At 35.3% G+C, this 15,276-nt stretch overlaps 1 protein-coding gene across 7 annotated transcripts in view; it reads left to right on the plus strand.

Annotated features, from left to right (window-relative positions):
- Positions 1 to 15,276, plus strand: part of MARCHF7 (membrane associated ring-CH-type finger 7) — a 52,141-nt gene that overhangs the window by 15,831 nt on the left and 21,034 nt on the right. For 5 of the 7 annotated variants that reach the window (XM_044913656.1, XM_044913657.1, XM_044913658.1 and 2 more), the window contains exons 1-2: positions 1,533 to 1,812; positions 13,462 to 13,657. In XM_044913656.1, coding sequence (XP_044769591.1) covers positions 1,606 to 1,812; positions 13,462 to 13,657 — 403 coding nt within the window. In that variant the 5' untranslated portion in view covers positions 1,533 to 1,605. Of the gene's footprint in view, positions 1 to 993; positions 1,218 to 1,532; positions 1,813 to 13,461; positions 13,658 to 15,276 lie in introns of those variants that run through there. The other 2 variants (XM_021703029.2, XM_021703027.2) reach the window with 2 other exon arrangements.

Consider the following 15,276-nt stretch of genomic DNA (forward strand, 5'->3'; position numbering starts at 1 on the left):
AGATCATGACCTGAGCTGAAATCAAGTCAGATGCCTAAATGACTGAGCCACCCAGATGCCCCTAAATTTGAATGTTCTAATAAAGCAAATATACCTTACCCAAGTGGCATATCAGATAAGTGAAGTGCATCTGTTTGTAATTGGTTTAATGTCAATCCACTACCAGAACAAGAAGGGAAGTTTTCACCTTGAAAGTGGGTAGGGAGAAGTTGAAGAGATTATTGTGATTTAAAGTTTTTTTGATTTATAAAAGTAATGTCTTTATAGCAGCACAATTTGTAATAGCCTAAAATTGGAAACAGTTCAGTGTCCATCTGCAATACAATGGACAAATTTATGTGTATTGATACAATGAAATACTATATAAACTAATTAGAGTGAACTAACTACAGCTGCATGCTACAATATAAATGAATCTCACAAATACAGTGTTGAGCAAATAAAACCAGACATAAAAGAATACATATTGTATCATTCTATTCATATACACACAGGTGTCCACCTCTGTCCAAAAGTAGAGCATTTCTGTGAATCCTTTTGTAAGTTGGAATGGTGAAAAGCGAAGAAGCAATTACCATTAGTTTATATGGGAAAGCTTTTGAGTGTTCCCAGACCCAAAAAATAACCTCTCTCAGACTTTTCTGTTATCGTACACCACATCTTGCTAATGGATACACAGTATACATCGAGATAAAGCACAGAAGCTTGTAGACAGAGTTTAAAGTTATGGTAGCTTGATGCTGAGATGACAAGTGTAGCTCCCGGGGAAGGAGGTTGGTGTTGTCACTTGCTACTCAGGGTACACACTGCCTCTATAATGCTGCAAAACAAATGCTGAATGCTGTTTTTTCACTTTTCGTTGCCTTTTTATAAGACCAAAAAATTGTCTTTGGATTTCTTTTGGTTAGCGAAAGCAGGGTCTATATATAGGTCTTTCATAAAAGTGATGTGGCATAATGTGGACTTTTGAAAAGTGGGGAGATACCTGTATAATTAAAAGATCACACATAGCTATTGTGACTCTTCGTGTAGGTTGAGGAATGTTTAGTAAAGAAAAGTTAGAAATTATTCTCACTTTTGAGAAAGGGAGATAGGAAAACAAATTATAGCATAAGGTAGTGTGTCTTAAAAGTATATACAGAGTAGAAGCACACAAAGAAAATGGTTGATTTCATACCATGACAAGGAAATGAATGGGGAATGTATAGAGTTTCCAGGTACGTACAAAGTCCCGTGAGGGAATATTGTGATAAGGGGGGTGCAAATAGTACAGTATAGCTAATGCTCATGGTTTGAGTATTAAACACTACTAATAGATAAGAATAGCAAGACAGCCAAGAACAAATTTGTGTTGGATTCCATAGAGACAAAATTGAGTAAGGGAAAAAGCCCAGGCTTTGGAAACAACCTCAGTTCCTCATCCCTCTTTTATCAGTTTGCTTCATTCTATCGGCAGTAGGAAGCCTTTGATGGACTTTAGACTTCTGCCTTAGAGAAGAGGGGTGTTGATAGTCTCATAATTCACAATGTCAGATATAGTTAATTTGCATGGTTAATTCTTGATTTGAGCTGATGATTAAGGAGGATTAAGAATCGAAGGTTTGCATGTTTTCCCAAAGGCAATTAATCAACATTTGCATTTCACAGGAAACCTCAAGAATGGAGTCTAAACCTTCAAGGATTCCAAGAAGAATTTCTGTTCAACCCCCCAGCTCTTTAAGTGCTAGGATGATGTCTGGAAGCAGAGGAAATAGTTTAAATGATACCTATCACTCAAGAGAGTCTTCATTTAGACTGGATTCTGAATATCAGGTAACATCCTAATTTGGAATGTATGTACACAGTTTCTTTCAAAATCCTTGGGGCCACATGGTTTTTAGATTTTAGAAAAGTAGTGTAGTTAATAAGCTCAGATGGATCTGAGGCATCCTGTAATAAAACACACTAATAATATCTGCAGGAAAATGAATGATTATTCACACCAAGTAGCAAAAACTCAATGTTTTCAATCTTTGTGGACTTCAAAATTATGAGGAAGGCTTTGTGGTCTTATGTAAAATCATTATACTGTATTTCAAAGACTTGGAAACCTATTTACTTATTTATTTACTTAAAAAACGCAAGTATCAACTTAAGTATAAATTTGACTAAATTAGTCATTGCGGATGACTTGGTGAAAGGATCAAAAACTGCATCCTTTCTTAACATTATACCGATTCATCTCACTTTTCTCTGCATGTACACAAAGCAGTGGTAGAGTAATGATTGTTAAGTTTTTCTTTAATATGGCTTCTAAATATTTTGCTTTTAGTGATGGGTGATTATTAAATTGGCAGACTGTCTTTTGTGAAGATGTATTACTAACAATCTTTTAGACAAATTTTGGGACTTTATTTTCATGCTTAGTATAATGAGTTTGCAGATTCATGATCTACATAAGCTACTCTTACGTACTTAATTTTCCTTTGGATTGATAGCACTTACGGTTTTGAAATGGCTTATTAGTGTTATAAACATAGTAGTTTTAGTAAAAAAAAACAGCATAAATCTCAGAAGGCATGATTTCTAGGTTTAATGCAATTCATATTGTTCATCTTTGAAATTTCAGGTTATTGCATTATTGGCTGAACAGCTAATTAAATCATGTGCACAAGTCTGATGTTAGGTAACTTGAATCTAAGAATCTTTTAGTGAAAATTTCCATTTAAGTATTTATAAATGTATATATCATGTGATATATTACATGAAAAAGTGTCATTTTAAAATATTTCTACACAGTAATAAGCATTTTATAAAAAATTCAGAGAAAGAATAAAGTAAAAATATTCTCTAAAATACATATATTACATACTTCCTCGCTTTTTTTTTTTTAAGATTTTATTTATTTGACAGAGAAAGAGATGGCGAGAGCAGGAACACAAGCAGGGGGAGTGGGAGAGGGAGAAGCAGGCTTCCCGCTGAGCAGGGGAGCCCAATGTGGGGCCTGATCCCAGGACCCTGGGATCATGACCTGAGCCGAAGGCAGATGCTTAACGACTGAGCCACCCAGGCGCCCCAACTTCCTCACTTTCTATGAACTGTTTACTGAGTCTCATTTTAAATGCTGATTGATAATGTATTTTTTTATTCTGTTGCTAGACAAAAGAACACTTACCAGAGGTACAGAATCACATATCTGCATCCTATAGAAAAGTTCTGGATTAAATGATTATGACTTAATAAGAGCACAGATTGATTTTTTTCCCCTATATTGTCTTCATAAAAAATTTGTCTACAGATCTTTCTCTAATTTTTCATGTAGCTTATTGGTGAGGAACAGACTCTGAAACCAGACTCTACTGCCTGGATTGGAGTCCCGTTCCACTACTTACTAGCTGTGTGAACGTGGGCAAGTTTCTTTATTACATCTTTCTTTCTTATTTTCCGTATCAGTCAATCAGGTTGTTAGTGTTAGATGAATTTTATTACACTGAATGAGAATAGTGCCTGCCACATGATAAACACTATATAAATGTTAGCTGCTGCATTTGTTTTTATTATAATTGTTATAGTTAATTATATTAGCTGCTAAGTCTTAGCTGTATTTAGAAAATTTATTGACATTCACTTGAAAAGATAAGTATCTTCAAGACTATTCTTTTTCTTAACGTCCTAGATTACTTTAAAAGTTTTAGTTTTCATTGTGGAGGTTAAATATGCAAGCATAAAAAAACCACTTATGTCTTTTATTGATTCTTAATAAGATAAATCAGGGTTGGAGTTTTTCTTAATGTTTTTCAATTGCTTTAAATGGCATCCAATTTTTTTTAATGGATTATAGGAACATTTCCAATCTTAAATCAGTTACTCCTAGCCTGCTTTGCTCTTTAGTTTTGATTTAGAAACTGAGACTTCTGTGTTCTTGCAAAAATTATTTTATATCTGTGTTTCTTACGTAAAATGGTGGTAACAGTAGCTTTTCACGTGGTTGTTATTAAGATTAATTGAAAGAAAGAATACATTAAAGCACTTAAAACAACTGTGTCTGGAACTTAGTAAGGGTTCAGATGTTTCTGTTTATGATGATGATGATTGTGATTGCTACTGTTATCATTATTTTCTGGCTTTATATTGGCTTAAATAGATACATTTAAGGTATAGTGTAATAATGTTGTCAGAATATTTATATTACATATTACGTATTTAGTTTTATATAATATTCTTAATACTACTTAACAAAATGTATATTAAATGAATGAGGCCTTTAAATGTCAGAGGGAATATTTTAAAATCACTGAACTGCTTGCAACATAACACTCCCCTTGTCTCAGACACTTAGTAAAGCTGAAGCTTCAGAAAGGAGGTCAGGACTAGGCATGATCGATCAATTTGTTATGTTAAGGATTAAATAATAGGGAAATACCTTATATTTATATATTGCTTAACATTTTGTAGAACATTTTTTGCTTTTAATTTTTTAATTTTATTTTTTTAAATACAGCTTTTTTTTTTAAAGATTTTTATTTACTTATTTGACAGAGATACACAGCGAGAGAGGGAACACAAGCAGGGGGAATGGGAGAGGGAGAAGCAGGCTTCCCACGGAGCGGGGAGCCTGATGCGGGGCTCGGTCCTGGGACCCTGGGATCATGACCTGAGCCGAAGGCAGTTGCTTAACGACTGAGCCACCCAGGCGCCCCTGCTTTTAATTTTAAATAGGATAATACTTATGTCATTTTATAGGTAAGGATCTGAAATCTGAAAAGAGAAGTTGTTTCCCTCAGTCACATGACTAGTATATTAGTGTACCTGAATTTAAGAATCTAAGATTCACAGATAGCATTGTTTCTTTGGGAAAATATAGATTCTAAGTTCCGAACAATTGATTTTCTGAAGAGCTTTTGGTTCTCAGCCATTTGTAAGCTGGGCTGCCTCTGTTACTAATCTTGCTTATATTTCTGTTGCTTCATCTTGAAGTTTTTATTACAATTTGAATGGTTGAGAACTAGGATCATCTTACCTCTTTGTTAACAGTAAGTAGAATTTTAAATATTTTTTTTAAAGAAAATTTAATTCCTTTAATTCATATTGTTAAAAGTAAAAATTTGGGAGCATTCTGTGAATATGTAATTGTTTATGTAAGTTCCACATATATTTCTATAACCCAATTTAAGAACTGCTAATCCCGCTACACTTTTCCTTTTTTGCTTTGAGATTGATTACTTTTAATATGAAATAATGAGAGGCTTAATATTATTAATAAATTAATATTATTAGTATATTGCTAGTTTACTCAACTTGTTTCTTGGTAAATCTCCGTGTAAGCAAAGGACATGATGCCAAAGTGTACAGCTTAGTGAAAAACAGTTCTGTAAAGGGACAATAGAGTGATCTGAATACCAGTTTTCTGGTAGTCTTCATCTACGTATTAGGGAGTTTTGAGTGATAAATGGACTCCAGATCCTCCTCTCTGGTGTATGTATAAGGTTTCTTACCTGGATTTGGGCATGAACGAATTCATAAATCTTAAAATCAGCTAATGTCTTTTTTTTTTTTAATGAGAATTGAAAAGACTACTCATTCTGAATAGAAAGTAGGAAATAAGACTTTACCGTAGTGTGGCAATGGATGCTCTAGCACATGAATATTTAGAGGTCAAAGTTCCATGGTGTTGCATATGGCTAAGATAATTTTGGTCTGGAAAATTTTCGAAGCAGGAATTAGCAGTCATCACAGTCACGGCATTGATTCATTGAAATGAGGAGCCAAAGAAGAGCATTTCATTCTGGATTTGCTTCTGTTACTGTGTATTAAATAATTTCCAAGTGATTAAGCATTGTTCAGTGGATAGCATTGGTTCTATTTGTAGTAATTGTTAAGGTTCTTTTTTTTTTTTTCTTTTTAAGAATAGCTTTATTGAGGGGCGTCTGAGTGGCTCAGTGGTTAAGCGTCTACCTTCGGCTCAGGTCATGATCCCCGGGTCCTGGGATAGAGCCCTGCATCAGGCTCCCTGCTCAGCGGGAAGCCTGCTTCTCCCTCTCCCACTCCTCCTGCTTGTGTTCCCTCTCTCGCTGTCTCTCTCTGTCAAATAAATAAATAAAATCTTTAAAAAAACCAAAAAAGAATAGCTTTATTGAGTTATAGGTCACATACCATATGAGTCATCCATTTAAAGTGTATAGTTTGGTGGTTTTCAGTATATTCACAGAGTTGTGCAAATCATTACCACAGTCAATCTTTTTATCACCTCAAGAAAAAAACCCAGAATCTAGCTATCACGCACTGCCCCACCCTCTCAGCACTAAACAACCGGTAGTCTACTTTCTGTCTCTCTAGATTTCCCAATGTTGGACTTTAATTTACATGAGTAGAAACATACACTGTAGTCTTTCGTATTAGCTTTTTTCACTTAGCATGCTTTCAAGGTTCATCTGTGTTATAGCATATATCAGTACCTTATTCCTTTTTATGGATGAACACTATGCCATTGAATTGGGTATACCTTTTTTATGGATGAATAATAGTCCATTTTTTTGGATAAATCACATTTTGTTTATCCATTCATCCACTGATAAGACATTTGTGTTTCCATCTTTTGGCTGTTATGAGTAATGGTGCTGTAAATACTCATGTGCAGTTTTTTTTTTTTTTTTAAAGATTTTATTTATTTATTTGAGAGAGAGAGAATGAGAGAGAACACATGAGAGGGGGGAGGGTCAGAGGGAGAAGCAGACTCCCTGCTGAGCAGGGAGCCCGATGCGGGACTCGATCCAGGAACTCCAGGATCATGACCTGAGCCGAAGGCAGTCGCTTAACCAATTGAGCCACCCAGGCGCCCTCATGTGCAGTTTTTATGCAGACTTATGTTTCAGTTGCCTTAGGTTTATACCTAAGAGTAAAATTGTTCAGTCATATAGTATAACTCTATGTTCCATTATTTGAGGAGCTGTCAGACTATTTTCCAAACTAGCTGGACCATTTTTATTTTATATTCCTCCCAGCAGTTATGTGTGGGGGTTCTGATCTTGCCACATCCTTGCCTACACTTATCTTACATTTTGATTCTAGCCATCCTATCATGGGTGTGAAATGTCTCATTGCAGCTTTGATTTAGATTTCCTTGATGACTCATGATTGTGAGCATCTTTTCATGTGCTAATTAGCTACTTTTATGTCTTTGAAGAAATGAATCTTCAGATCCTTTGCTTATCTTTAAATTGGGCTATTTGTTGCTTTATCATTGAGTTGTAAAAGTTTTTCATTTTAAATTCCACTTTTTCATTAATGATATATGGAAAGCGATTGACTTTTTTTTTATATTAACCTTGTGTCCTGCAGCCTTACTGTAATCCTTTATTCTACAAGGGATTTTTTTGTTGTTGTTGATTCTGTGAGATTTTCCACATAGTAGAGGGCATCATCTGCAAATAAAGATATTTATGTCTTCTTCCCAATCTGTGTACATTTTATTTCCTTTTCTTGCCTTATTGCATTACTTAGAACTTCCAGTGCAGTGTTATAAAGGAGTGGTGTAAAGAAGAACCAAGTAAGCCCAAAGTTAGTAGAAGAATGGAAATTAAAAAGATCAGAAGGTAAATAGAGACTAAAAAGGTAATAGAAAAGATGAGTGAAGTTAAGAGCTGTTTTTTTTTTTTTTTTTAAAGGCTAAACAAAATAGACTAACCTTTAGCTGGGTTCACCAAGAGAGGAGGATTCAAAATCAGAAATGAAATAAACGATACCATAAAACTACAAAGGATCATAGGGGACTACTATGAACAATTTCCAAATTGTTCTACTATGAACTATTCCAAAAACTGGACAACCTATAGAAATAAATTCCTGGTAACACACAACCCACTAAACCTGAATTAAGAAGTAGAAAATCTGAACATACCATTAACGAGTAAGGAGATTGAATCAGTAATCAAAACCTTCCAACAAACAAAAAGTCCAGGATCAGGTCACTTATATAAATTCTACCAACTTCTCAAACTTTCAAGAAACAGAAGAGGATGTAACACTCCCAGTTCATTTTATGAAGCCAGCATTACCCTGTTAACAAAACCAGACATGGACATTATAAGAAAAGAAATTTATAGGACAATATCCATGATGGACATGTGTGTAAAAATCCTCAACAAAATATTAGCAAACCAAATTCAATAATATGAGGATTATACACAATGATCAAGTCGGGTTTATCCCTAGGATACAACGATGGTTCAACATCCACATATCTCGTTAATGTGATATACCACATTAACAAAATGAAGGAGAAATCTTTTTTTAAAAAAATCATATCATCTCAGTAGATGCAGGAAGAGTGACAAAATTCATCTGTTTATGATGAAAACTCAGCAAAATGGGTACAGAGGGAACATACCTCAACATAGTAAAGACCATATATGACAATTCCACAGTGAACATCATACTTGATGGTGAAAAGCTGAAAGCTATTCTTCTAAGATCAAACTAAAGAGACAATGATGCCTACTCTTAACTACTTTTGTTCAACATAGCATTGGTAGCTCTAGCCAGTGTATTTAGGCAAGAAATAAAAGGCTTTCAAATGAGAAGAGAAGATGTGAAACTGCCTCTCCTCTCCAGATAACATGATAATATTTATAGAAACCCTAAAGACTCCACTAGAAAATTGTTAGAACTGAATAAATCCAGTAGAGTTATGGTGTACAGAGTCAGTATACAAAAATCAGTTGCATTTCTATTACACACTATTAGAAATTAAGAGAACAATCCTATTTGCAACTGCATCAAAAAGTAAAATACCTATGGGGAATTAATTTAACCAAGGAAGTGAATGTGGTATACTTAAAACTATGAGACATTGATAATGAAAGAAGTTGAAGAAGACACCGATAAATGGAAAGCTATTTCGTGCCCTTGGATTGGAAGAATTAATGTTGTTAAAATGTTCGTAATACCCAAAACAATCTACAGATTTGGTGCAATTTCTACCAAAATTCCAGTGGCATTTTTCACAGAAATATAACAGTCCTAAAATTGGGACTCTTGAAAGGCCCTAATAGCTAAAGCAATCTTGAGAAAGAACAAAGCTGGAAGCATCATGCTTCCTGATTTCAAACTATATTATAACACTAATAGTAATCAAAACAGTATGATATTGGCATAAAAGCAAATAAGTAGATCAATGGAATGCAATAAAGAGCCCAGAAATAAACCTACACATATTTGGTCAATTAATTGACCACAGTGGAGCCAAGAAAATGCAGTGTGGAATGGAGAGTCTCTTCAGTAAATGGTGTTGGGAAAACTGGAAAGCCGTATGTAAAAGAATGAAACTGGGCCACTATCTTATACAATACACAAAATCAACTCAGTGGATTAAAGATTTGAACCTCAGACCTGAAACCATAAAACTCCTAGAAGATTGAGGTGGTAAGATCCTTGACAGGGGTCTTGGTGGTAATTTTTCAGATTTCACACCAAAAGCAAAGGCAGCCAAAACGATGGGACAGCATCAAACTAAAAAGCTTCTGCATAGCAAAGAAATCATCAAAACAAAATGGTAAGGCAACCTACCAAACAGGAGAAAATATGTGCAAATCATATTTTCACTGGTAAGGGGTTAATCTCTAACAAAGAGACAGTCATACAGCTATGTAGCAAAAAAAAAAATCTGATTAAAAATGGGCAGGGGTTGGCACTTGGGTGGTTCAGTTGGTTAAGCATCTGACTCTTGATTTCGACTTGTCATGATCTCAGGGTCGTGAGATTGAGCCCCATGTTGGGCTCCACGCTCAGCAGGGAGTCCGCTGGAGAATCTCACATCTCTGCCCCTCCGCCCCCCCCAAAATAAATAAAATCTTTAAAAAATAATTATTTTTAAAAATGGGCAGAGAATCTGAATGGACATCTTTCCAGAGACGACATTAATGGCCAGTAGGTACATGAACAGGTGTTCAGCATCACTAAGGGAAGACAATAGCATCACCTCACACCTGTTAGAATAGCTATCAAAAAGAAATAGCAAGTGTTGGCTAGGGTATGGAGAAAAGAGAACCCTCCTGCGCTGTTCGTGGAAACATAAATTGGTGCAGTCAGTCACTATGACAAAGAGTAGGAAGGTTCCTCAGAAGATTAAAAATACAACTACCATATGATTGAGCATTTCCACTTCTGTATTATCTCTCTGAAGGAAGGAAAGACACTAATTCAGAAAGATATCTACAATTGCATGTTCATTGCAGCATTATTTACAAGCGCCAAGACTTGGAAACAACCTAAGTGGCCATTGATAAATGGGTAAAGAAAATGTGTGTATATATATGTATACAATGGAATACAGTTCAGCATAAAAATGACAGATATCCTACCATTTGTGACAGCATTATGCCAGATGAAATACATCAGGCAAAAACAAATCCCTAATCTCACTTATATGTGGACTCTGAAGAAAACTCTGGGGATGCCTGAGTGGCTCTTTTGGTTAAGCGTCCAACTCTTGATTTTGGCTCAGGTCACGACTCGGGGTCCTGAGATCGAGCTCTGTGCTGAGCGTGGAACTTGTTTGAGAGTTTCTTCCCCCCCCCCCCCCAAGTAAATGTCTGAATTTATAGATAGAACAAAATGGTGGTTACCAGATTACAGGGGGTAGGGTTGGGCAAAATGGATGAAGGTGGTCAAAAGGTATAAACTTTCAGTTATAAAATAGTCCTGAGGATTTAATGGGCAGTATGGTGATTATAGTTAATAATGCCATGCTGTATATTTGAAAGTTGGTGAGAGAGAAAATCTTAAAAGTTCTCAGTCACAAAGGAAGACAATTTGTTAACTGTGCGGTAGTATAGTAGATAATAATTTTTTACTGTATGACCCATGAGATCATGATCTGAGCTGAAACCAAAAGTCAGATGCTCAACTGACTGAGCCACCCAGGTGTCCTTTTGGGTTTTTATGGAGGCTTCATTATATAGTCATATTGATTAAGTCATTGGCCATTGGCTGTTTAAACCTTCAGCCCCTCCCTTTCTCTTCTCTGGAAGTTGGGGAGTGAGGTAGGACTGAAATCTTTCTTTCCCTAAAAAAAAACAAAAAACAAAGACTTAGTTTATTTAATTGTTAAAATAATTTAGAAATGGTAAAAAGTAAATGATTGAGACCAAAGATACTTGAACAGTGAACCAAATTGGTAGGAGCTAAAAAAGATTTTGATTTTGAACTTAAGCCAGCAGAAATACTGGTCAGAACCTTTATTTTTCCTTTCCATATATTATATTAACAAGCATTTTGTTTCTGGGATGACATATGGGCTGCATTTTAGAGTTGAGTCATGAAAATTGTTTCCTGAACAGTGAGTGCATCTTTTCCCATCAATAGCCAATGCCTGAAAACTGGATTGATTTTAGACTTTTTGTTCATTTCTCACTGTGTCTCTAAATTTGATTAGTTTTTATGTCTTACAATTACTCTCTGTTCCCATTTTGTCACAAGGACTTATTTCCTGCCATTTCAATGACTTTATAGTTGAGCTTCCTACACTTTCTATTCCATTTTTTTCATCTTCCGCAATGCTCTAAGGATCTTTCTAAGAAGTAGTTGATCTGATGGTATTTCCTCATTCAGTAATTCCCAAAGTCATATTTACACAAGTGCTATTCAGTAACAGTTTGTCTGGTCCATGCAAAACAAGAAAAATAAGGAAAAGATTTTGTGCAAATGAAGTTTATTCACTTTGTTTTATTCTGTTAAATCCATCATGTTTTGGGAGCATATAAAATGTCCTTTATTTTTATTTTTTAAAGATTTTATTTATTTATTTGACAGAGACACAGCGAGAGAGGGAACACAAGCAGGGGGAGTGGGAGAGGGAGAAGCAGGCTTCCCGCTGAGCAGGGAGCCCGATGTGGGGCTCGATCCCAGGACCCTGGGATCGTGACCTGAGCTGAAGGCAGATGCTTAAGGACTGAGCCACCCAGGCGCCCCTAAAATGCCCCTTTTAAAAACGGGGGGTGGGATTAGATGGTATTTGCTAATTTTCATTTACTTGTCAAAAGCGGCAATTCTTTCTAAATTTTACATTGAAACATTTTTATTTTAGTCTCTGAAATTCAGAGGTCTTAGAATCACTGGCCTATAGCACATGGTCCCTAATACCCTAATTATGGCACATAAGATGGTTTGGTTTTGAAATATCTAATGAATTTTATCTCTAATGATACTCCAGTTGATTGATTGAGCCTCTGTGGAGGACTTGGTGCGGAAGGCTTGTGCGACCAAGTTTGTACTAAGCTGAAGCCACATTCATTGGGCAAAATATTCTCTGTTCAAGGGATGAATGAAATCCTGATCTGGCCCACTCCTCCTTATTCAGCTTTGCATCTTCACTGCTTTTCTTTGTGTGCAAGGTTTATTCTGTAGAGTTACCATGAACTAATATAGTTCCCTGAAAGCTTGCAGTATGCTTCTTGTAATTGAAGCATTAAAGAAAAAGATACTTTGAACAATTATGGTTGAAATATTATGTTCTTATTATTTAAACCTACATTTTTAAGGGAACAAACTAATCCTTATCCTTTTTATGCCTTATATTGACTAAATTGCTTAACCAATTAAAGAATTAGGGGGAAGTAAAATAGTTTGTACGTTCTGAGTGATTTTTGTGTTATGGATTGTTTGTGTATACTTAACGTGTTAAAGGAGAAAACCTTGAGTTAAGAGTTTTAATATGTACTGTGTTTAATATGTACTCATTTATCTGTTTCTTGCTTCACTGATGAAAAACTTTCAAATCAGAATTTTAAAAAATACCATTTATTAGTGATATATGACTGTATTTCTGAGAATGGGCATTAGATGCAGGATGAATTTTTTATTATTTGAAAAACCTTTTTTGGGGGGAAGCCTGGGTGGCTCAGACAGTTAAGCATCTGCCTTAGGCTCAGGTCGTGATCCCAGGGTCCTAGAATTGAGTCCCACATTGGGCTCCTTGCTCAGCGGGGAGTCTGCTTCTCCCTCTGCTTGCCGCGCCCCCAGTTTGCTCAGTCTCTTTCTCTCTCTCTCCCTCTCTGACAAATAAATAAAATCTTAAAAAAAAAAAAATCCTGTTTTTATAGTAGTTTTCATAATAAGTTTATATATTAGTGTTTTTCTTGGTCCTTTAGGGATAGGAAACCAGTTCCTCAGGAGTTTGAAATATTAAACCAAGAAAACAAATGATTTTAAGATTTTTGTTCTTCACTTTTTTCTAACCAAGTGATTATATACAGTTACATGGAAGATTTAATCTAAATCTGATTGATTACCCAGCAAAGTACAATTACAGTATAAAGTAAAGAGACACGTGGGTAGAAAGGAACAAAGACTATGAAAAACCTTCATGGTAGAACAATTTGTGCTTACGAGGAATGAATGAAATTGGGGATTAAATTTCATAGACTGAAGCAAGCAGCGTTCTGTTGTTCCATCAGGACACTTTTTTTTTTTTTTTTAAACTTACAGTCTACATCAGCATCAGCATCTGCATCACCATTTCAGTCTCCATGGTATAGTGAATCTGAGATAACTCAGGGAGCACGATCAAGATCACAAAACCAGCAACGGGATCATGATTCAAAAAGACCTAAACTTTCCTGCACAAACTGTACATCTACCTCAGTCGGGAGAAATACTGGACATGGTTTAAATGCAGTATCAGGTAAGAGTTAAATCTGTGTAAGAGTCATTATCTATGCATTTTGGACTAAAGCCCTTTTTCCAAGACATAGTGGTATTAAGCAAGTAGAATGCATGTAAGATAGTGGGTCAAATGTAGTGGAGTTTCTCAAATCTTACCTTAAGTTAGTGCTACAACTGAAATAAACTCTTAGTTTTGGATTTTTATTCTAAATTTGATACAAATATCCGACACAAACAGGACTAGCGTATTTTGATTAATTAGAATAGCTGATACGCATGGTAATCAAATTGGTAAAAGTGACATGTATTTTGCCAGTTATTATATAAGAAGTCAGTTTTGTAATTGTTACACTAGAAAGGCAAATTTACTGATACATATTAGTATTTCCTGTCCTAAGCATTTCTTTTGTAAATGTTGTGGTCTATGCTTATTTTTCAAAAACAGAAATTCTTTAAACAAAAATAGTTGGTGTTTTTGTAGGAGTTCTATATAAGGAATCTGAATGTGGGGATTTTAGCCGTCTAACTAGCTATATGGCATTGGACAAGTCACTTAACCATTCTGGGATTTAGGTGACTTATCCATAAAGCTCCATACATGGTATTTTGTACTCACAGACACACATTTGTTGCACAAATTGAAAAGCTCTTTCTTTTTCTTGAGAGGGCAAGAGGTTCCCTCCTCACACTTACACTCCTCTTCAAATGAAACACCAGGGAATGCCTGAAATAATTTTGAGATGAGACAGAATTTGTGATGACACAGTTGGAAGATAAAATTCTTGAAACACTTATGTATTATCAGTTGAAGTAGTCTAAGCGATTCCTTTCTATTTTGATAGACAGGACCTCCTTGGGAAAGACAGTGCCCATCTGAAGAATATTAAGAGTAGTGTGATGGGTAAGAGCAGACTGTGCTTAACACTGTAGAGAAACACCAGATATTTTTGGTCTCTTCTACTCTGTGAAGGCATAGCATTAAATACCCTGGGCCATTTCCCTTAATGAGGAGGAATCAATAAGGCTATTGGGACTAGGAAAGGAAGAACCAAAATTTTCAAGGTAAATAGGGGCAAGGTTGTGAGACTTACCTTTAATGTATTTTGTTAGGTATGATTTCGTTTAAAAAGATTACGATTGCAACAATACTTTAATTCTTAGAATAAGAGTGAACCAAGTGCGATGTCAATGATAATATTTCTGATAAAATATTGTCAGTATCTGTAGTAAAACATTTTCCATTTTGAGATGGCTTGATTTTGATTTTGGCTGTTCTCTCCAACATCACTTTCATTGACTTTTCAGGAAATTCTGCATCTTTGGCAAGCTTTGCATTTTTGTTCTGTAGTTATTTTACATTATCTTTACACTGTATGGTCAGATGTTCTAGAAAGTGACTGAGACATTGGCATCGTAGATGGGTGGTAGGTTTTAGTGTTAGAGAAGAATGCGTTTCTGAGTAGGAAATAATTTTATAAGTGATGAGTTCATTAAGAATAATTTTATATTTTGCTGAATTTTGCTTCTGATTGCAACTGTGTAACCTTGAAGATTCCTATAATAAATCACAATAACCTCCCTGTGTAATACTGAAGTTTGGTCATCAGAAACCTTGAAAGCTTTCTCTGAATTAAAATG

The sequence above is a fragment of the Neomonachus schauinslandi genome, chromosome 3 (assembly GCF_002201575.2).
Source record: "Neomonachus schauinslandi chromosome 3, ASM220157v2, whole genome shotgun sequence".
Classification (NCBI taxonomy): Eukaryota; Metazoa; Chordata; class Mammalia; order Carnivora; family Phocidae; genus Neomonachus; species Neomonachus schauinslandi.